Source organism: Pieris brassicae, chromosome 11, assembly GCF_905147105.1.
Source record: "Pieris brassicae chromosome 11, ilPieBrab1.1, whole genome shotgun sequence".
Classification (NCBI taxonomy): Eukaryota; Metazoa; Arthropoda; class Insecta; order Lepidoptera; family Pieridae; genus Pieris; species Pieris brassicae.
Window position 1 is genome coordinate 370702 of NC_059675.1, and position 22553 is coordinate 393254.

Genomic DNA, 22553 nt, shown 5'->3' on the forward strand with positions numbered 1-22553 from the left:
TAATATTTACTATTTCTGGAAATTAGAACGTTATCTTATAATTTTATAAAATTATGAAAAACTAAAAGGCTGAATAAAAATTACCAAAATTCATATAAATGATCACAAAACGGACACAGAAAGAAGATCTGAGGCCTGGACAAAGTTACGCTCTATATTCTAAAGTTATTTATGTGAATTTATTAATAAAAGGTTACTTAAATTCTGCAAATTAAAAAATTTGGTGTTTGCCACCACTGGGCCTGATGGCAGACAAATTTTGACCCTAAAAACCCTTTTGCAGATTCAGGATCGAGACTTGGTGGTAACTCTAGGGTTTTCTATTTTAAAAACCAGTACGGCTTTGACTATGTGTGTGTTAATATGTATGTCTTATGTCTCGTATGGGAGTCAAGTCTCGATTCTGAAACTTAACCTACGAGTCTATTCTTTATCGTGTATTGACATGATGAATTTAAAAATGGTAATAAACTATTTTAAAAATCACAGATACTTGGTTTAACAACAAAATAAAACAACATCAATGCGTATTAGCAGAATCATTTGGCAGTTAAAGTGGATAATGTTTTGGTAAAGAAAAAAAGAACATTCACCCAAAAAGAAACGCGATCTCAAGCGAGAATCTGGTTAATACTTTAAAAAATGTATGTACATAATCCTCTTAAAGTAAGAATACGTTGTAACCTTTTTCGTATATACCCTATAACGGTTATATATTTATTTATGACATTATTACGCTTGCGAAAACTCATGTAGAAATCATTTCTTTATTGTTTATGATATTATTTTTCCTCTTGAATTCCTTTAATCTACATCTGAGCAGTAAAAACATCACATTACATATAACAAGGCAGCCCTTTGGAGGTGGTTAAAAATGTGGTTTCCGTCCAAAATTATTACTAGCTGTTGAGCACAGACTACACAAGTAGCAAGAACTACTGATATAATCATATTTAAAAAAACTTATGTTAATAGACTTATGCTTGATTTACTGAAATGATTTAAATATATATAAAAAATAAATGAGTTGTATTATAATTCACATATAAATCTTTTTGTTTATATATATTTAAAAAGGCAACACCAATTACCGATCCTTCAAGTTCAATCTTCATCCACCGGAATTCGCCATTTTAGCCGTACAGTGAAAGGAGATTTATGAATTTCGTCAGGCTGGAGGACGAAGAATATTTTGTGAAAAGTGTGTCATATTTCAATTTTTTGTAGTGAAAACGTTTTTTTAATAAACATCTTAGTATAAAAGTGTGATTTTGTTCATTACTAACATTTGTATGTAGTGCTACTTCCCAGTTTTCTAGTTTGTAATAGTGCTCATTCGTGTGTCGCTTAGCTAATTCAATGGCTATGATATTGAAATTTTAACTCTTGGCGTCACTTGACGTGCTAACTGAGGGATACTAAGGAGGAAAGGAGGTGACCTGATAAGAAATGAGTAGGCCTCAAGGCGGACGTATCCAAGTCCCAGATGATCTACGAGAAATCTTGTTGGAATTCACTATAAGTTACCTGTTGGAACAGCCAGGGGATGTTATCAACTACGCAGTCGAATTCTTTACTAGGTTACAAAACAATCGGACCACAACCATAGTCCGTGGCCCTTCAGCGGGCACACCCGATGAATCCATTATATCAGATGAAGAAGGTAATATTTTCAAATTTCATTATTACAACATCACGAGTTACTTATGAAAACTGAAAAAATACTGTAAAACACTACATGTAACTGACAAATTACTATTATATACTATCTACATAACACATTTATTTCAGATATTTATAAAAAGTTCTATTATCTAATAGATTCCAAACTTGGAATATTTGCTTGCTTTAACAGTCAGATAATATGTTATAATTTATAGTATGATTACATAGTGAAAATAAATTAGAAATGTAGTCCACATCTTATAAAAATATCTTTTATCACTACTCAGTTGTCAGTTAACTTACATTTTGAATTGAAAAGCAATTTTAGGCATATTGCCATATCCTTGAATCTGTTATTAACTTATAGCAATTTATTGATGATGTATGCATTATTTAGTTTTGAAATACATACAATCATGGCAATATTTAAATATTATTTTTATCTATAAATAATGTACCACTACGGTTAACTATGGTTATTTTATTAATTACAAAAATACATATGTGTCTGTAAATAAAATTCTTGTTATTTTTTTTGTTTACGTCTAGTTGAATTTAAAAAAAATCCTATTAGAACTAAAAACAAATAGAGCTGCATATAGTTTATCTTATGTTACATTGATAGCTCTGTTTTTTAAAATGTGTCATGAAATAGGTTAACAGCAGGAGTTACTAATCATTATAATGTTTTTTGTATATATGAATACATAAAACATATATATGTATGCATATTTTATTAATAAAATTGTTACTAGTTTGAGGACTAATGCACACATCTATTGCCATTCATGACATTTATAAAGCTTGCAATATTTCATCAAATTAAGGTAATAAACCTTTGCAATGTTGGCAACATTATTTCTAAAAAAACAGAGAATGACCACTACAAAAAAAAAATCAACAATGCTCAGGACTTTTTTTTGGCAAAGGCATTTTTTGCTAATCATTTTGACATAAAACATTTTGAAAAAAAAATGCACAACTATTTGAGACTAATTAAATTTTAAACACCCTGGGGTCTAAATATGTTACGAGATAATATCATTTAAGTTCTTCCACTATAGATTCCACTTAGATATAGATATATCCACTATATATATATATATTGATATATAGGTATATATATATATATATATATATACCTATATATCAATAATTTTAATGTTATCATATCAATCCAATGTTATGGAAGACTTCCTGTGTGACTCCAGTTCCTAAATTAAATTTTATGTGTACTGGAGGCAAAGAAGTCTGAAAAGTGTTTACCCTTTATTGTTTCCTTAATTCATTCCCCACATTAATCCATCTCAGGATGCCTTTCATCCATAAATATATAATAGGCATAATAACAAATCTGTTGGGTAGATGGAAAAAATTGGGTAGATGATAAAATGATATTCTTCTCCAGAAGTTGTCAACCATTTGATAGTTGATAGTGCTATAGTTTTTTTTCTACTTATCTAACCAATCATAAATAAACACAATATATCCTATAGCTACATCTAACAAGTTCTGGTACAGGTATAGGGTTCACATCTAGTCTAAGGTTTTTAATGCAATTAGGACATACAATGACTGTCTATGGATTTGGATGAACTGCTTCATTGGAGTGAATTAAATCAATTCAACTTTTACTTAAACAATTGCAAAGTTATGCCTTTTGGGTGGGTGGGTGTTTTTTTATTTTCTGTTTATGTTGTTTTTGAACATTATTCAGACTATTAACCATATATATAGATGCAGCATTTAGATGGTTAGGATTTGCCCTTCAGAATGCAGTTGATCTTTTAGACACTGCCATTAGAGTGCTCTATTAGTTAGATCAACTCTTGAAACAAAATGATGCATGGCCACATATAAACACCACATTTTTTTATTAACATGGTTATCACATCAGCATTATTAAAAATGGAATGTGATGATATTGTGGTCCATAATTTATTGTTAATCTTTACAAGCAGTAAAATTCACATAAAAGTAGCAAGATAACAGCTGTTAAAATTATTTACAAAGTTGTTACTATAATAGTTAGGCATAGTGAACTCTTTCAATGTCTGGCATTCTGCCAGTCATTTCATTGAATGGTAAAATTATTGTACTATTTATAAATTCCTTAATTGTAATTATAGCTAAAAAATCTTTGTTGCTCTTCATCTTCTAATTAGGAAAATAATATAATGAATCTAAAGTAGAATAAAAGCCAGCAAGTTTTCTTTGTTAGAACTGAGAAATGATTTATGAGGCATAAATTTTTTATGTTTACAGTTCACTGATCTAATTTGTGTGTTTGTTACTAACCCTTTGAAGTTTTGCAATTTAGAAGGCCTGGCTTATTTCTTGAGTTAGGGTCATGCTATGTTTTTTTATAATTAGTGTGTTTGCAGCTGTTAATTCTTTTATTTTGTGATTATACTTAGGTTTTGGTTGATAATTTTTTTTGCAAGATATCAATTTGTCTTAGTAATAACATCTCACCGTACTAGCGAGCCTTAAGATGGCTAAGTCTACAGTTTAGAGAATCATAGAACCAATCAAAATATTTTAAATGTATATAACTGTCTATAACTTGCAACAATTTTAAGATTTCAATATGTATTTTCTTATTTACAACACACACATGCCATACATAGGATTAAATAAACTATTATTTTGTTCTTGTTTTAAACAACTATTAAAACAGGTTATTTAGTAGATCACTTACATAACACTCATAAAAAGGCTGGCACTATCTTAAAGCTAGCTGTAATTGGAATGTACAGTGATATTATTTTAAATTCAATCGGACCAGTTATCAAATGTTTCAGTAAATTTAGAATTGTATTGTTCATTGTTATTAATCAGCGATAGCATATACTTGGCTTACTACCACATCATGTTTCTGTATATCTTAATCGCTATGATGGTATTATACATATAGATTTACAAAGGTCAAGGTTAGTTTTGTGATATTAAATGGTATATAAGATTTACATTGTAATCTTGGTAACTAACTGCAATGACACACAAAATTTTGAATTTAGAATACCATTAGAGTGCTCTATTAGTTAGATCAACTCTTGAAACAAAATGATGCATGGCCACATATAAACACCACATTTTTTTATTAACATGGTTATCACATCAGCATTATTAAAAAAGGAATGTGATGATATTGTGGTCCATAATTTATTGTTAATCTTTACAAGCAGTAAAATTCACATAAAAGTAGCAAGATAACAGCTGTTAAAATTATTTACAAAGTTGTTACTATAATAGTTAGGCATAGTGAACTCTTTCAATGTCTGGCATTCTGCCAGTCATTTCATTGAATGGTAAAATTATTGTACTATTTATAAATTCCTTAATTGTAATTATAGCTAAAAAATCTTTGTTGCTCTTCATCTTCTAATTAGGAAAATAATATAATGAATCTAAAGTAGAATAAAAGCCAGCAAGTTTTCTTTGTTAGAACTGAGAAATGATTTATGAGGCATAAATTTTTTATGTTTACAGTTCACTGATCTAATTTGTGTGTTTGTTACTAACCCTTTGAAGTTTTGCAATTTAGAAGGCCTGGCTTATTTCTTGAGTTAGGGTCATGCTATGTTTTTTTATAATTAGTGTGTTTGCAGCTGTTAATTCTTTTATTTTGTGATTATACTTAGGTTTTGGTTGATAATTTTTTTTGCAAGATATCAATTTGTCTTAGTAATAACATCTCACCGTACTAGCGAGCCTTAAGATGGCTAAGTCTACAGTTTAGAGAATCATAGAACCAATCAAAATATTTTAAATGTATATAACTGTCTATAACTTGCAACAATTTTAAGATTTCAATATGTATTTTCTTATTTACAACACACACATGCCATACATAGGATTAAATAAACTATTATTTTGTTCTTGTTTTAAACAACTATTAAAACAGGTTATTTAGTAGATCACTTACATAACACTCATAAAAAGGCTGGCACTATCTTAAAGCTAGCTGTAATTGGAATGTACAGTGATATTATTTTAAATTCAATCGGACCAGTTATCAAATGTTTCAGTAAATTTAGAATTGTATTGTTCATTGTTATTAATCAGCGATAGCATATACTTGGCTTACTACCACATCATGTTTCTGTATATCTTAATCGCTATGATGGTATTATACATATAGATTTACAAAGGTCAAGGTTAGTTTTGTGATATTAAATGGTATATAAGATTTACATTGTAATCTTGGTAACTAACTGCAATGACACACAAAATTTTGAATTTAGAATAATTACCCGGTTAGTTTAATGCCAGCTCTAAAAATAATGGCGCCGTATTGTGCGGCTATTCTCGAGTATTTATTTTGGTTATAATGCAGTTCGACCGTACGTTATATTATCCGTCGATTTGTGTGCATCAATTGAATACTTCGACTTATAACTAACACTACTACCTACTACACGCCTTTTTTATGAACTTACCCTTGACCTAATTCTGTTAAATTATTATTTTATAACTAATTTGTTGTATTTATAACAGAGCCGCCCGTGGCGCGCTTCAACAATCGACGCAAGTCCGTTTTTGCTGAAACATACGATCCCGAAGAAGATGACTCTGATGAGGGTGCTCCGGCTGTATTCCCCAAATCTGATGCTCAACGGGCACGTCTCGCTGAAGCCGTGCGCGGAATTCTTCTATTCCGCTCTCTCGATGCTCAACAAATGCAGCAGGTAAGAAATATATAAAATTTATTTTATTTTATATTAGGGCAGAACCCTGATGGTATGACGATGAGAGATGCGTTACATCTAGATATATATAGAAAGGCCCGTGCCTATACACACCAGCATTCAATTTAACTATGCCACTCGCAATTCATATACATCTACCTAAGCTACCTTTCGGAGCGGGCTTTACAACAGCTTGCCTCGCGAGGTACGGGAAATATTAGCAGTGGACCCGTTTGGAACACGTCTGCGAAGGTAGATGGATTCTAATAACAGACCTCGCACGCTAATTTAAATATTATTATTTTCTTATCATCTAAGTGACACGTGTTTTTAATAAGAAAAAACTTCTTTTACTAAACATAGGCCCCGGGGAGGGGAAAATGTCACCAGTGTATGGTGTGAGGAATGCTATGAAATTTGCACAGCGGCCTTTATTGTAGCAAATAGAAATCATAAATTTATCGTAATCGTCAATGTAAACATATAACGTCAATCTCAATTCGCACTTAATTTGAAATTAACTTTGCCGCCTTGGTAACTTTTGAACTTCAACGTAATCAACGAATATGGTTATTAAAAGGTCCCACCTCGAAAGGTCAAATGGTATATAGGTTAAGACTTGGGTTTCGTCAAATTAACCTGGCTTAAAATGAGCTTATTGAAATGATACTTACGTTTTATGGCAGGTCAGGTCAGGTCGTTCTAGCTTTGCGTATTTTTATCCGACGTTAAAGAAGCGCAGGGGTGATTATCGATTCGTTGTATATCTTACGTTTAAAACAAATAACAAAAGCGTAGAATCGCTTTATATATTAGTTTTCTACGAAGTCGATCCCTAAGTTCTGTCATAAATGGTAATAATGATAAAAACAAAAGTACTTATCAGTTTTTAATGAGTGATATATCAATTTATAGTACATAATTTGAGGAATAGAAATAAAATTTTTCTAAATGACCTCCCTCATTTTTAATACAGGCACTTAATGTCGATTTCAGTGACTGCTTTTTTTTAAAGATGACTTCAGACTCCAAATTTTTATAGGGTTTATCACAGACCTTCCTCTTTAAGACCTGCCAAATTTTATAGTCCAAAAGATTAAGGTCCGGACTGGAGGAAGCCCAATCCCCATGTCTAATTAAGTCGATGTTTTGACGCTCAAACCAGGCTTGAGTGGCCTTGTCTTGGCTTGGCCACCCGCAATCTCGTAAGCCTTATTGCTTTTAGACCAGCATTAAGTAAGTGCCCTCTCTTTTTTTGTATGCTCGTAGACCAAGATCTTCATTTAAAACCTTTTTTACTGTTATCTTACTCACACTCATCAAGTTTTGTTCTCGGACAGGGTTCCGTGCTAGCCGCGCCAGTTCTTTTCTTGTCCTCAACACCGGAGACTTCATTGTACCTATCAATAGTACGGTACACAAACCTAAGCGTTATAAATTTTTGAGCAACATGAATGGCACTCGGCGAATGCCCACAGCGGTGCAACGAAATAACAGTATCCGGTTTTCCTTCAATGTCCACTCTTGAAAATTATGAAAAGTGTTTGTGTTTTGTTTTAAAATAATAATCAAACATTCAAAAAAAGAACACAATAATTTTTGTATAAAATCATGTTCGAAATTGAAAAATGATTGTGTCAGTGACAGGACTTTGGGACTAACTACGAAATCTGAATTGGGTTTATAAAAACTGGCATTGAGAGTGTCCATGGGCGGCGGTATCACTTAACATCAGGTGAGCCTCCTGCCCGTTTGCCCCCTATTTTATAAAAAAAAAAAAAAAAAAAACAGAAATTTATTTGACAGTCATATTTTTAAAGCTAAAATTTAATATCACCGGATGTAATCAGATCAAATATTAAAAGGAAATATGCTTATCATCACTCGTGCGCCCTCCCGTTACGTTCCCTCCTACTCAAAACAAGCATGATTATATAAGAGTACACGCAATTATTTAATTTCATAGAGTAATTTGTAATGCACGACGGGCTGAACAGTTATAAGGCATTAAAAATATTACAGAACAAGATTTCACTTTGTATCTTGTTAATAACTAATGCCTTGCCGAGGCTGGAACGCCAGAAAGGGAAAGATGTTCTTGTAGAGATTTTATCTTTTGTCTGTAAAGGTGTATTTGTCTTCCGATTCGCTTTACAGGATGAACTGTCTGATGTTGAACTGCCGTTCTAACAATCTTCCTCGCGTACAGTTTTATTGAATGTCCATTAATCCTTTTAGTTAGTCCATCTAGAGTCAGCTGGTTTCAGAGTATGGCGCATGGCAAAAGAAGGAAGACAATACAAGTTTATGTTGTTAAAATTTATTTAAATTTTTGTTTATATTTGGTTGTCTGACTAAAGTTTTATCTTGCCTTTAGGTGCTAGACGCAATGTTTGAAAAGCGCTCCGAGCCTGGCGAATACGTGATCCGACAAGGAGATGACGGCGATAACTTTTACGTCATCGAAAATGGTGTCTTTGACGTACTCGTCACGGGAGATGATGGAGTTGAAAAGGTATGTTTATTGCTCTTAGGTTATGTTAGGTTAGATTTTTCATTAAACATATATTATTATTAGCCTTTATAAATTTCCATCTTTATTCGTAACACCCTACGGACCTAGAGAATGTAAGCCATTTATAGGCATACTGTTTGCCCCATTGAAATGTCATTTATCCAGGTGGTACACACATACGAGGGCTCAGGCTCATTCGGGGAGTTGGCCCTCATGTACAACATGCCTCGGGCCGCGTCAGTGCGTGCGCAGAGTCCTGGAGCCCTGTGGGCCATGGACAGGCACACCTTCCGTCGCATCCTGCTCAAGAGCGCCTTCAAGAAGCGCAAGCTGTACGAGGAGCTGCTCGACAAAGTGCCCATACTTAAGGCTCTACAGGTAAGTTTCTAAAGTACCATTTCTATTCCCTCCAGTCTATTGTTTATGTATGCTTACGAGATTTCAGAATCCCATCGTGAACGTGGTCAAGTCACACATATAACGTTTTCGTCTATTTTGAGAGTAAATTTTTTAAAATAAAACAACATCAACAGCAAAAAATTCATATGAAATCATTAATTGGTATTTATTTATATTAAATAATTTCAGTATTTGAGAATCAGAAAGCTATTTTTTATTAGTCGTAGGCTTTGTAGCGTTATTAAAGCCTACATGACTGAGTACTAATAGTACGAGGCAATTATATATGTGTGCTAAGTGCCAACACAAGCTATTGAGTTACGACCGCCTGAAGGAACTCTCCATGGTCAATCTATACAACCTTTAAAGTATAAAATCTTTTGTTGAACGCGAATTGATATTAAACGCATCGTTTTGCATTAATTATTGTAAAAAAAATCATAATAATGTAGTACATTTTCATTTATATATAAAAAAGGTTTTAAGGTTTCTGTATTTGTTTCATAATTCATTAATATAGTAGATCAGGCTCCTTTGCCATGTAATAAAAAAAAGGTTTATTCAAATATCTTAACCAAAGACAATGACAATATTATATTTATCGCTTTTCTATTTTAAAACACATTCATGAACGATAGCTACAAAGAGTGTTTGTGGTTACAATAGCACCTACGCGTTACACCTGTTCATACTTTGTTTTGAAAGTAGCCTTTGTAGTTTTATTTAATCTCCCATTGAAGGTTTTACGCTGAAACAGAATTTCATTACTTCATTATGAAAATTATATTACAGTTTCTCGTTAATTTTTTACAAGATATTTAAATTTTGGTATAATGGATATCTGTTAGCTTAGTTTAAATGTGTTGCAATTGCAGTGTTGTTAAGCCGCGCCCATCCAAATGTTATTGCTATATGAGAAGGGGAAGAAAAAACATCATACCTAAAATTTACTATGAAATTTATTTCATAACGATTTATTTGCTGCTCAAACTTAAAGTTTAAAACAAGCTTATATTTATGTTTTACATTTAATTACACTTAGTCGTCGGGCTTATAATAAATAGTACTGGCCGACGTTCTGTTAAACCCTAAACTCAATCATAGCTTTCAAAGAAATATAATCTAAGTATTAATTTGTCGAGGTTAAGTAATCTATGAAACCAATTAGAATTAGTGAAGCTGGAGTATATAGTAATGTTGGCCTAGTGGCTTTAGCGTGCGACTCTCATCCCTGAGGCTCAGGTCGTTAATTCGACCCTCGCCTGTGCAACAATGAACTATCTTCCTATGTGCGCATATAACATTCGCTCGAACGGTGAAGGAAAACATCGTGAGGAAACCGGCTCTCACCAAGACCCAAAAAGTCGAATGTCAGGCACAAATGATCATGAAACAGATACAGAAATGTGAAGCCTAAGCCTAAAAAGGTTGTAGCGCCACTGATTTATTTTTAATTCTTACTGCATTGAGTACGTGTGTGACTTAGAGAACATATTTATACTTACACATACTTCGATTAGTTATACATATAAGACAATTATAGTCATCATCATAATTTATTTAGACGTATAATAAAAAAAACATTTCACTCAACTAACTCACTCAAACGTTTACGCCTCTTTAAGAATACGAACAGCTGTATTGAGGTATTACGTATTCTGGGTCACTGCGCGAAGCCGGCTTCATTCCAAATAGAATGTGCTTGGTACATATCCTTCACGTTGAATATGGGCCTCCAGTTATTTTTGCACGTGATTTTTAAATGCACATTTAAAACATGCAACTCTGGGTTTTGGGGAAGACAAAATTCTGCACAGGAATCCGTTTATTAAATAAAATAAATAGTAAAAGCTGCATAAAGGGTTACATTAAGTCCATTATTTACATTAGTACACGACCTCCAACGAATTGAAGGCCTCCTCCAAATTCTTCCACGTGTTTCTCATCCTCGCCACCATTCTTCAATCCTTTATCACCCGTCTATTATTACTACGTGATAAAAAACACAAAAACGTGTTATAATATGTTTATTTTTAGAGAATCTGGAAGAGATTCATTAGCTATAATGCAATATATTTTGTAAAGAATACAGTTTTAAAAGAAATTATAGTATTGTTCCATCTTAGCAAACTTTGTATTCATACACACACATTTGTGTATCATTAGTGAATATTTACTTAATGCTAGAAACATTAAAAGTTAACATAATTCATACTTCAACGGTGACAATGAAAGGCATTGTTGAAAACATGCATGACATCACGGCTAGGAAACTATGGATTGTAAACGAGTGTTTGTAACCACAAGGGATGACATTTCATTACTTAATAAATTAGCGGATGTGACGTCATTAAAACATAAAAATAATATAAATCCGTGACGCTACAATCTTTTTCGGTCTGGGTCAGATTTCTGTATCGGTTTCATGATTATTTGACAATCTTATAGGCAAGTAGATGATCAGCCTCATGTGCCTGACACACGCCGTTAATGATCGTGAGGGAAAAAGAAAGTCCAACAAACCTACGACCTCAGACATCAGACCTCTAAAACATAGTACAAGGCCGTATAAAGTAAGTTAACAGTCAAAGATTTGACGTTTTACCGGTGGGCTAATTATTTTAATGCTAAAACCGTGGACGAAATCGCCTTCAACTACTCTAAACAAAGTAATTGATATTGTTCGGTCATATGATCTCAATTGTAGCAAACATTCCGATTGCAAAGGCTGCAATGCCGGCCTGATTAATTAAATTTCCCTGTTGTATTCCCACTATACGTGTGTTACCTTGAAGGCACACATCGGCTCAAATGTAATCTAACACTGGTTAAAGCACACTTTGGAATTTCGTCATTCGATTCTACTGTATAATACGTCAGCATTTCTAGCTAGAATTTCATTTGTAAGTCGACTACTGACCTGAATTATAAATATTGTACAATTTAATATGTTATTAAAGCTCTCTATTTCCGTTTAACATACAACTTTTATTAATTGTGAATATAGAAACATACAGAAAAACTCTATTTTATAATCTCAACGTCTCAACCTCCCAAGTATATGCACTAATTATACGTTTTCACTGTTCAACTGAGAATTTTGAAGCTAAAATACTTTTATCTCAACAAATGTATGTAAACAATTTCAACATAAATCTGTGTCTATTGAGTGACGTCGTTCCCGATTGACGTAATCATAGGATTATGACGCTCGTATCGCAGATTTTAATTCGATAACCTTCGTTTGTCGTTACTAAAATGATAACTCACGAATATTTTCTTTAGCACAATGGACACTCAACAGTGACTGCCGCTGAATATGACCAATATTGATATTTATAGATTTAATTATAACATTGACATAAATATACACTGAGTCCGACAGACTGGATTTTTGTTTTTTTAACAAAACAATCAAATACAAATCAATATATACACAAAGACCACCTACTATTTCTAACAGTATAGGAACTGTCAAGAAGAACTGTCGTGTTTTAGTCTATGCAGTTCATTTGTGCCCTTTTCGAGAGGTTGGTTCATAAGTCAATCCTAAGGCAGACACTACGAACTAATCGATATAGGTATTAGCTAAGTTGTTAAAGTTATTATGCTTAAACGCAAAGTAAACTGTTTATAGTAATCTGAAAATAGTGGTTTTAATAAATTACATTATGCAAAAGTACTAACCTATGACACGTAATTGTTTTAGGTCATGAATATATTTAATATTTGCCCGTTGTGTAAAAATTCAGGCCACATAAGGCGAAGTTATTATTTATGGACGCAGTGTTCGCTGTTCATTGAGATTTGAAGGTGAAACTCGCTGAGGCGAACCGTGTGTCAATGTATCAATCAAATATTGCTTCGAATATCCTACATAGAATAGCAATAGACTTTTTTTTTACTTTTCTCTTGTTGCTTCGGTTGTATTACTCTAATCTATATGCTATTAATCTACTACTACTAAGCTAGTAGTCGTTTCAATCATTAGTTTTTATAGAAAGGGAGAGAGTTTTTAATAAAAATCCACAGTAAAAAAACCATGTTATATTTTTACGTGTTTGGTGACCTATTCAAATATTCAAACAATAAATGGGTTCATCTAGTAATATTCAACTTCCTAATATTAGTGATCAACCAAAGAAACGTACGTCTTTTTCAACTTTTAATTTTTCAAGTGCAAAACGATTGACTTGAAAATCGATTTTATAAATTAAAAGCTCTGTTTCATTTTATTTAAAACTATAAACGCAAGCCACAAGTTGTATTTTCAATACTTTTCCCTTATTTATCGATTTACTACCCCTCTACACAAGGCTTACACACGTGAACGGCTTCATCATCCGAAAATTATGATGCTTCGATGAGTTTCACGTTTGTCGCATGCCGCCACTTTAGCCCCCAACAATTTTCTTGATGTGTGCGATATTTTAAGTTTGTTATTATCCTTCCAAATCATTAATATCTCTATTTCGTTCAACGTTGTCTAACCCTTGACAAACGAGATTATTGAGCAGCAACACTTAGTTTTGTAAATATGTGAATTTGCAACCATAGCTATTACTAATACTTATCGTTCTTTGGTTTCTAGGTTACTGTTAAAATATATATTCAGAAATTCATAAGCATATTAGCACTCCAAGTCATGTCCAAGTGATTTGTAGTCGTACCTATGCCTTAAACTATATTAATGAGTCACGAACGCGTTGGATGACGCAGTTGGAGCCATAGTTTCAGTTAGCTAGTGTAAAATACAATGCAAATATTTGAAGAATACGTTTAAGAGGCAAACTTGTGGCGAGATTACGATTGGTTCTTGCGAAATATCAACCGTAAGTCCTACTAGTTTCTCAGTATTTCTAGATTGTCTTTGGGATTATATAGTTTATATTTTTTGAAAATTCACGATGATATAAAACTAGTCAACTAGGGCCAAGTTTCTTCTAATTTATGTAATCAATATAAACACTACTTTTAAAAATATGTTATTCTAGAATGGCCCAAGGCCAGTAGTGATAGTAACTTGCTACTGTTTTTATGTCAGCCATCCTGCGATCTGAATAGATGATACTCTGTGGAATGGTGGAACAGTGTTCACTATCAGATCGATTAGAAAATAATGTGAATGAGGAATAGTGGTGTGGTAAAGCGTGGTGGCATGAAGCCAACAAGTTTTTACGAGTAATGCATTCGATTATCATTCATTATATCATTCTTACACTTCAACGCATCCTTTACATAAATTTAATTACAAGAGTATTGTAAGATTATGTAAAATAATAAATCTTCAAAGATTTTACTTGTTGAACAATAACTAATGGAAATCCAACGGACGTTTTTTTAATAGTAGATTAAGAACAAGGCTTCGCAACAAATATGCCTGCAACAAAATTAATCAAAGTTCTAACCACGACAAGCGACGCTTAACTTCGAGCGATTGATTCGCCTACAGCCACATAGCAACTATCACCACAAATCTGAACAATATTCAACAATTCTAGTCCTATATAGAACTATTTAGCTCTAAGTGAAGACATTAGTTGTTAGGTACAAATGTAAATACAAATGTGGGCAAGGTCGCAGAAGCAATTCTTAACAATGAGTTATATGTATTAATATGGAGCGTACCGCATACGAAATTATGTCGTTACTGAACCAAAGTTTTTAGGTAACAATGAAACACTATTTAAGTCATATATTACTTGAATAGTGTTTTAGTGACTAATTTGTATATGTACTAGGTATTTACTATATAATTATGCTGTGCATAGAGGCAGAGTAATTATATCGGATCAAAGCCTCGAGCGGGAGTTATCAAACCTATATGTATATATAGTATACAACTACTATATGATTTTTCATATAAAGTTGGTAAAGCAATTTATAAGCGATAAGCGCATTTTCGATATTAGTATCAGAGATTTTCTGATAACTTGAGTAAACTCTTGAAACTTGTTCCTTAAGCATTATTGGTAGCGATAGAAGGAAACTTCAGATAAGTTCATTGCTATCTGCCACGGAGATTATTCGATTGTCCAAGCACTATAGATGCTATAGATGCACTAGTTAGCCTGCAACATTCGTTGTGTTTTAAGAAAATTGAAATACATACCGTACTTGTAAGCATTTTCATTTTATTGGTATGTAGAACAAACGGAAACGAATGAAAAGTTTAACCTATTTTAATCCATTTAAATATAAATATCATTCATACAAATAAACAATACGATGAACTATTACTGTCCACCTAAGAGTGCAATTACGCTGTCTAATCTCAGCAGAAATGTCTGAGCCATTCCATGCGGGCGTGGTCACCCAGTGAAAAGTTTTCGTGCTGCTACGCAATAATGAAAAAGTGTATTTGTCAAACAGAAATGTACTTGACACAATAATACTGTTTGCCGATGCTCGATAATTATAGTGGAACACGTCTTCAAATTTCGGATTTCCTTTGTAGATAAAATATATAATATATCTTGATAAACTTATGACGATACGATAAAATGCCGATACAAGTGACGTAAGAGGTACAGTAATAATTTACTTATCTTTAAGTTGGTAACCAATTTCAACTTGTAGTTACTTGAGACGGAATTTGTTTTTACTTTTGAAATTGTGATTTTATCTAATAATTTAGTATATTATAAGATGTTGGTGTATATATATAATATCCTGACTTCAGTTCATCAGATTTTGTGACCAATTTCGAAGTAGACCTTCAATACCACACTAAACAGAACCGTATATTTTTAAATTTATATGAAACATTTATCATCTTTATAGTGGCTAACAAAATCTCGAATATTCATGCCAAATGTTATCGGTATTTCTTAATTATTTACAGTATTTTGGTGACACACGATACCATGCCAAGTTTCTGTCTAGAAACTTACATTAAAATGAATAGTTTTGTTTGAAGGCGTTTTTGTCTTTGCTCGAATGATGGATGGATTTCATCAAGTCTCGGCTAAGCAATTATGGTTTTTGTTTAAACAATATAACGTATTGCTAAGTTGTGTTTAAATTTAATGTTATGATGGCCGAATATTTGTTTGGAAATACAATAATCCCAAGTAAAACGCGGGGTGGCCATAAGGCGATTTCTGTCCTATAACGTGGAGATTTCTCGAGTTATATTTCGATAGTGTGAAAAATTCTTTTCCAGTCTATGATTAGTTTTGCGTTCCTTTACACCGGATTCAATTGTGTTGTTATAAAATAACTATTCAGTTTTCCTAGTTTTTGAATTGTTAAAAAAAAACGGATATACGAGAATACTCCTATAACGCTGTCCGGGTTAACAGGGGGGGGGGGGGGGGAGACTATAAGGTGATCTACATAAGCGATAGTATTTATTACCAGAAAAATCTCAATGTTTTTTATAAAAGGCTTTATATAGAAAACCTTCACCCTTTTAATGCGATAACCGACTAATTAGGACATAGGGCGACTTCGTAAGTTATTAACTCAATTAATTTTATGCCGTTAATTAAACATTTGCTATTTAAATTTGAAATAGAACTATTAATTAGTACTTGGTTAATAAAGTGTAATTAACACATTATTATATTGACGTATGCGTGTCTCAGTGATCACGGCCTCACGAATACATCTGCCCCGTAGAGGGATTATGGTACTTATAGAATTATTTATGAATTTGAGAGATTTTAATTATATATAAATAATATTTGTTTGTACGAGCCAAGGCTGTACATTTTGCTCACTCAGGCTTTCTTAGTTTATAAGCGTGATGATCCCTATGTACGTGACAAGGTTCGTTCATTCTTGCTCATTTACAAGCTTGACAAATTCCTATGGATGTACATATCGATCACTTATAAGCGTGACGATTTCCCAAATCGTCGGAGTTACACCCCGAGAGCATAGCCAGACGTAGGCACTCTCTTCTACATTCGTTCATAGTGAACTAAATCATGGGAGTTACACCCCGAGAGCAAGAATGTACGAACCTTGGCACGTACATAGGGATCATCACGCTTATAAACTAAGAAAGCCTGAGTGAGCGAAATGTACAGCCTTGGCTCGTACATTGTTTTTTTATTTACTTAATAAGATCAGAGATCATGAGTGATTCTTTTTCCTTTTTTGTGTAACTCGACACAGAATATTACGTAATAGTCAATAATCGAATTGAAACTTGATTACAGCCATATGAGCGTGCCAACCTCGCCGATGCCCTTCTTCCACGCACTTTAATAGACGGTGAGCTGATCATCCGCCAAGGAGACACGGCGGACGGCATGTACTTCGTCGAGGATGGCTCCATCAGCATCCGCATCGCTCGTGATGATGGAAACGAACATGAGATTAAGCGTCTGGGTGAGTCACGATACAGATATATAACTAATCACTTCGGTTTTTACATTGAAATTGATTTTCAAGGTGATTTTTCGGGTCGTATTGGTCTAGTACTATGAGGATAGTAATAATTGTTTCGTCATGTGTAATCGCAGGCAAAGGCGACTACTTTGGCGAGCTGGCTCTGGTCACTCACAAGCCGCGCGCTGCCTCAGCATACGCCATTGGACCCACCAAGGTTGCTTGTAAGTGTCTATGATATTGTAAATGGTTCGAATCGAACTTACTTACCGAGATGTTGGTTAAACAAATATTAGTTCGGTAAATGTAAGTAACAAAACAGTATTTCCTGAAAGTATAATCTTAGGGTGCAAAATGTTATGACAGTCTTGTTATAAAAACATGACGTGGAAAAATGTCATCCTAGCTCAGAATCGTTGCGAAGAGGAAGTCGTAAAACGACTACTAAAAATTTATGTCAATGACGTAGTTGCAGTAGTACCTTTTTTGAATGTTTAATGTTACATCCGCTATTGCGCCGAAGATCCGAAATCATTTCGTCTTAATAATCTCCAAAAAAACAACAAAACATTATTTACCTAATTCGAGTCAATGGTACGTTAACTAATAAGAGCATAAATCTATTAAACAGAACATTATCTCTATTTGTTCTTTTTTATTTTTATTCTGAAGTCCACATCCTCCTCCAAATCCTCCAAAAAGTTGTCTCTCGCTACTATTTTCCTATATCCCTCAATTCCATATTCCCAGGTTTCTGGACAGCGTCTTCTCTCTTTTCTTCTTACCTGGCCATACCAAGTGAGCCAGCGGCAATGAAGCTATTTATTGTGGCCATCCGTCGACAACGATTTTATTCAGTCGCATTCAGTTCGAATATAATTCTTTCAGTTCTGGACGTGGAAACCTTCGAACGTCTCCTCGGGCCCTGCATGGAGATCATGAAGCGCAACATCGACGACTACGAGGAGCAGCTCGTCAAGCTCTTCGGAGACAAGAGCAACCTCACCGACGTGCGATGAACTGCATCGTCTCGCGGCCTCCCTTCAGCGTAATCCGCTCCGAACCCTCCCGTTCAGCCGGTGGCCGAAGCCGGGGCCCGCCCTCCTGCTAAACTTTATTAACCTTCAATTCTGACGAGGCTAAATCTTCACGGTAGTGCACTAGAAGCTGTAAATCAACCCTCTCACTCTGAGACTCGATACAAATATGCACACAAAACGCTTAAGGTCCGTCTCTCCCGTCCGACCCTATCCCCCATCTATCCATCTCTGACTCTCGGGAGAGGCGGGTTTTCTCCCGTTTTCTAGATCTTCGGCCGAAATTATATACGCTCTCGGATGTTCTCGTATTTGGAGAACTTTGATTTGATGTTTAAGTAGAGATAAAATAGTGTAAAAGGTGTGACACATCGGCTCGGGGTTACGCGAGGGAGGCGACGAGGGAGGGCGTGGTCGCAATAGTGCCGCAGGTAAACGGAAATACGCTTATTGTAGAAGAAATTGGCACTCCGCCACCTCGGCCTCCGCTCGGCCCTTAGGTTTATTTATTTATTTTTTATTTACGAAGCGATTCGACAGTACGTCGGAGGAGCGTTTCGTCTCATGTTGAAACGATAGTTTATTTATTTACGATTTGTTACGTTTTATTTTATTATCGGGAGGGATTTTTGTTGAGGCGAATGTGTTTCGCGGCGAACGCGTTCGTTTCGTGGAGAGTTCCTAAATTATGTCGTTTTCCCAACTGCTCTTTAAAGATCCGAGGCCCTCGGCGACCGACTCCGACTTCCTCGGTCTATCCAGTGTCAGTTTGTCCCCGTCGAACCTTCGAATGGAAGAAAAGTGGAGCCGGCCGAGTCCGCGGCGGTGGTTAGTCGTTATCGCTTCTCGTAGTTATTTAAATATTAGATTAGTGATGCAGGGGCGCGTACAAATGTTTTCAGTTGCCATAATTATATATCGGATTATAATTTACGTTCGTTATTCAGTTTTATTTACGATTATTACGGTTATATATTTTATTTGACATTCCTCGCTTCTGCGCCCTCGAGGGCCCTTCTAGTTCTTCCCTTCGATGAAAGTTCTATATTCGTTATAAATGATGTTTTTTTTAATGTTATACATATTCTAATTAGATTGACTGTCGTTAATTTTAACCGTGTTTCCTCACGTGTACCTCGTTTCAAACTCGTAACGATAGTTTCTCAATAGTATATTTATCGTTTTGCAGCGTTGACGGTATATAAATGAGATTTATATTTACCTAACTGAACATATAACACAATATAGGCTATATTTATTGACTCGACGGACGTCCGGCGTACTCTGAGCGGGCGTGTACGTCGCAGGTCCGTTCCTTGTGCGTCGTCACTTCCGCGGGTGAGGCGAGCGCGTCCACCTCTACGCGTCTGTCCCGCTGCATCCGATTCGTAGTCGGGGCGTGCGATAAACTAATGGTTAATGTCGTGAATCATATAAATCATATAAAGTTTTCGTCATTGTGCAATTGTTTGTAATAGGTAGCGTAAGGTGTCACATTTCTCTTCACGTGCAGACGTCACCGAACCCCATCGCGTCCCACTCCGGGACTTCCCCGACGCGGGCTCGGGAGACGGGTTCTGAAGCACAAATATTACGTGGTTGGGGTTCCCTCGGGACGCCCGGTCGGACGCGCTTATCGTAGCGTAATTTTATAAATCACTAGTCATCGGCCGATCGGCACATTTGTCCTCTCGTTAGATCTCGTACGCGTTAGACTTGAGACGTCAGCCCCGTCCCGCGAGAAGCGCGTCGAGAGCGGCGAGTCCGTCGCCCGCCTCCGACCTGCGCTCGCGCATCTGAAGCCAGTCGCGAACTTCGAGCGTCGCTCTACCGCGTCGTGAGCTTACCCTGTACATTTATAAATTATGTATCGTAAAATGTTAGAAAACTGAATTATATTTGTTTGTAGATCTCATGTGTTTTTCATTTTTAATTCGTGGCCCCTATTTTATTGATTTTAAATTATAAATACAATACGATGTTAGGAATACGAAGACATAATATATAAAATAAGGTTTCACTGGGTAATAAACGCTGACACAGTGCAGCGGAAGGCACGTGGAATTCCAGTAAATTGCATGCTGCAGATTTGATGATATATGATAGTGACATTAATAATTGTATTCGTATTCGAGAGACTTGAATACGAATACAAGAGAGAGCAATAGTAGTACGACATAGTTATATCATTGGTTTGATTTCAATATACTGGAGTGTGCATAGGCATTTTCGTGTTGAGACTGAAGTGTTCGAGTCTGCAGAGGCCAGGTTTTATATTGGCTGCTCAATATATTTGGATTCAATTTGTTGAGGTAGGAAATACCTAGTAGGAGTTAAGTGGAATGACTGCTGCATAACTGCCTTATGGTGCCTATATTATTCTTGTTCACTGTATCTAATTTCTTTTAGTACCTTTAGTGACGGGAATGGTCCAGCTCCGTTTGGATGATCAGGCGCTGGATAGAACGATGCTTATCTGTGCTCTTATAATCTGGTTTCAAGCTACAAAGAAACCCCCGATTCACCTTCGGACCTTCTGTCTCTATGTACCTAGTCTTTTCCAAAAATTGCCAAATATGGAGAGAAAGCAATGAGGACTTTATGGTTCTTATAGGTTTTAGATATAGAATGCAATATTGCTATTTTCCTGTCTAAATAAAAAAATATTGTAATTTAATTATTAACTAAAATTTCGTAAAATCAATATGAAATTCTTCATTTGAATATAAATTTCTTAATATATCTAATATATGCTTAATTTCTTCAAAATCTATTAAAACTTGATCCCCACCAACAATATTACTCCGAGGATATAATATATATATATATGTAGGTGATTAGTACATGTCGTAATGAAACAGTGATGTGTCCTGACAAGGACAGTTGTAAACGTTATCGTCATGAAACAATAATTTGTTCTGAAAAGAACACTTAATTGCGTCATGTTTAGACCACGATATCGAACTGTTCTGAGAAGGTACACGTTCGTACCCTTCGACGGTTGCGTGCAGAAAAGGATAACTTTTTGCCGCGCCTCGATTTTATCGTCTACGCACCCTTCGCATCTTGGTACCACATGTTACCACTAGTGGCCAGTGTAGGATAACTTTTGTATATAAATCTACAGTTTTAAAAAATAAACACATTCCACATTCCATCTTCACCTCTTCTCAACGAATTATTAGGAATTTTTATTTTAACCAAATAAGGACCAATCAACTTAAACCAAAGTTACCTAAAGTGGTGACCCCGAGAAGAACACCAAAAAATTTTGAAGATGTCGAACACAGAAAATTCCGGTGCAGAGCGTCAAGTTTCATCACAACCGTCGAGCCTAGAAGTCTCCGGTATCTCACTATCGCTCCGTGTACCACCTCCACAATAACCAACCATCCCTATCGGTGAAATAAGAAGGTTGTCTTTGGAAGTTGCCGAGCTACGAGCACAACCGCGCGACAACTACCACAACAGTCGTTCTCGCCACCATTTACAATCACGCTCGCGGAAAGCATCAACAAATCGAAACGAAAACCGACGAGAGTCACAGATAGAAGATCGAAGCTGGAAAAAATCTCCAATGCCGTACTGCTATTACCATCATCGCTACGGTATGGACGCGAAGAAATGCACACCACCATGCCCATGTTGCAAGCCCATAAACCAGTCGGAAAACTAAAAGTAACGCTGGCCGCGGCGGGAACCGGCGTTACCGAATCATCACACCGCCTTTTCGTTACCGACAGGGTAACGAAACTTACCTTTTTGGTCGACACAGGAGCCAATATCTCTGTGCTACCAAAGACAAAAGGCTCACGCGAAAAACCACTGCCGTTTCAACTCTACGCCGCCAACAACACGGTCATTCCAACATACGGAGAGAAGTCACTCCAACTTGATCTTAACCTC

General features: G+C 35.1%; 1 protein-coding gene across 2 annotated transcripts; it reads left to right on the forward strand.

Moving 5' to 3' along the window:
• Positions 1–1109: 1109 nt before the first annotated feature.
• On the forward strand, positions 1110–20560 carry LOC123716111 (cAMP-dependent protein kinase type II regulatory subunit). 2 transcript variants are annotated; one of them, XM_045671674.1, is made up of 7 exons: positions 1110–1201; positions 6166–6356; positions 8734–8871; positions 9037–9249; positions 17439–17610; positions 17745–17834; positions 18499–20560. In XM_045671674.1, exons 1-7 carry the CDS (start codon positions 1159–1161, stop codon positions 18627–18629), a joined length of 978 nt encoding a protein of 325 aa, XP_045527630.1. In that variant the 5' UTR covers positions 1110–1158; the 3' UTR covers positions 18630–20560. The 2 variants fall into 2 exon arrangements, with proteins under 2 accessions (XP_045527630.1, XP_045527629.1); XM_045671673.1 differs by having other exon boundaries at positions 1125–1663.
• The last annotated feature ends 1993 nt before the right edge of the window (positions 20561–22553 follow it).

What these genes read in the sequence shown, in the direction of transcription:
- LOC123716111 (XM_045671673.1), top strand. Translation starts at nt 1,450, where the DNA reads ATGAGTAGGCCTCAAGGCGGACGTATCCAAGTCCCAGATGATCTACGA. An exon ending in ATGCTCAACAAATGCAGCAG is followed by an intron (nt 6,357 to 8,733) that starts GTAAGAAATATA and finishes TCTTGCCTTTAG; the next exon opens with GTGCTAGACGCAATGTTTGA. An exon ending in CCATACTTAAGGCTCTACAG is followed by an intron (nt 9,250 to 17,438) that starts GTAAGTTTCTAA and finishes ACTTGATTACAG; the next exon opens with CCATATGAGCGTGCCAACCT.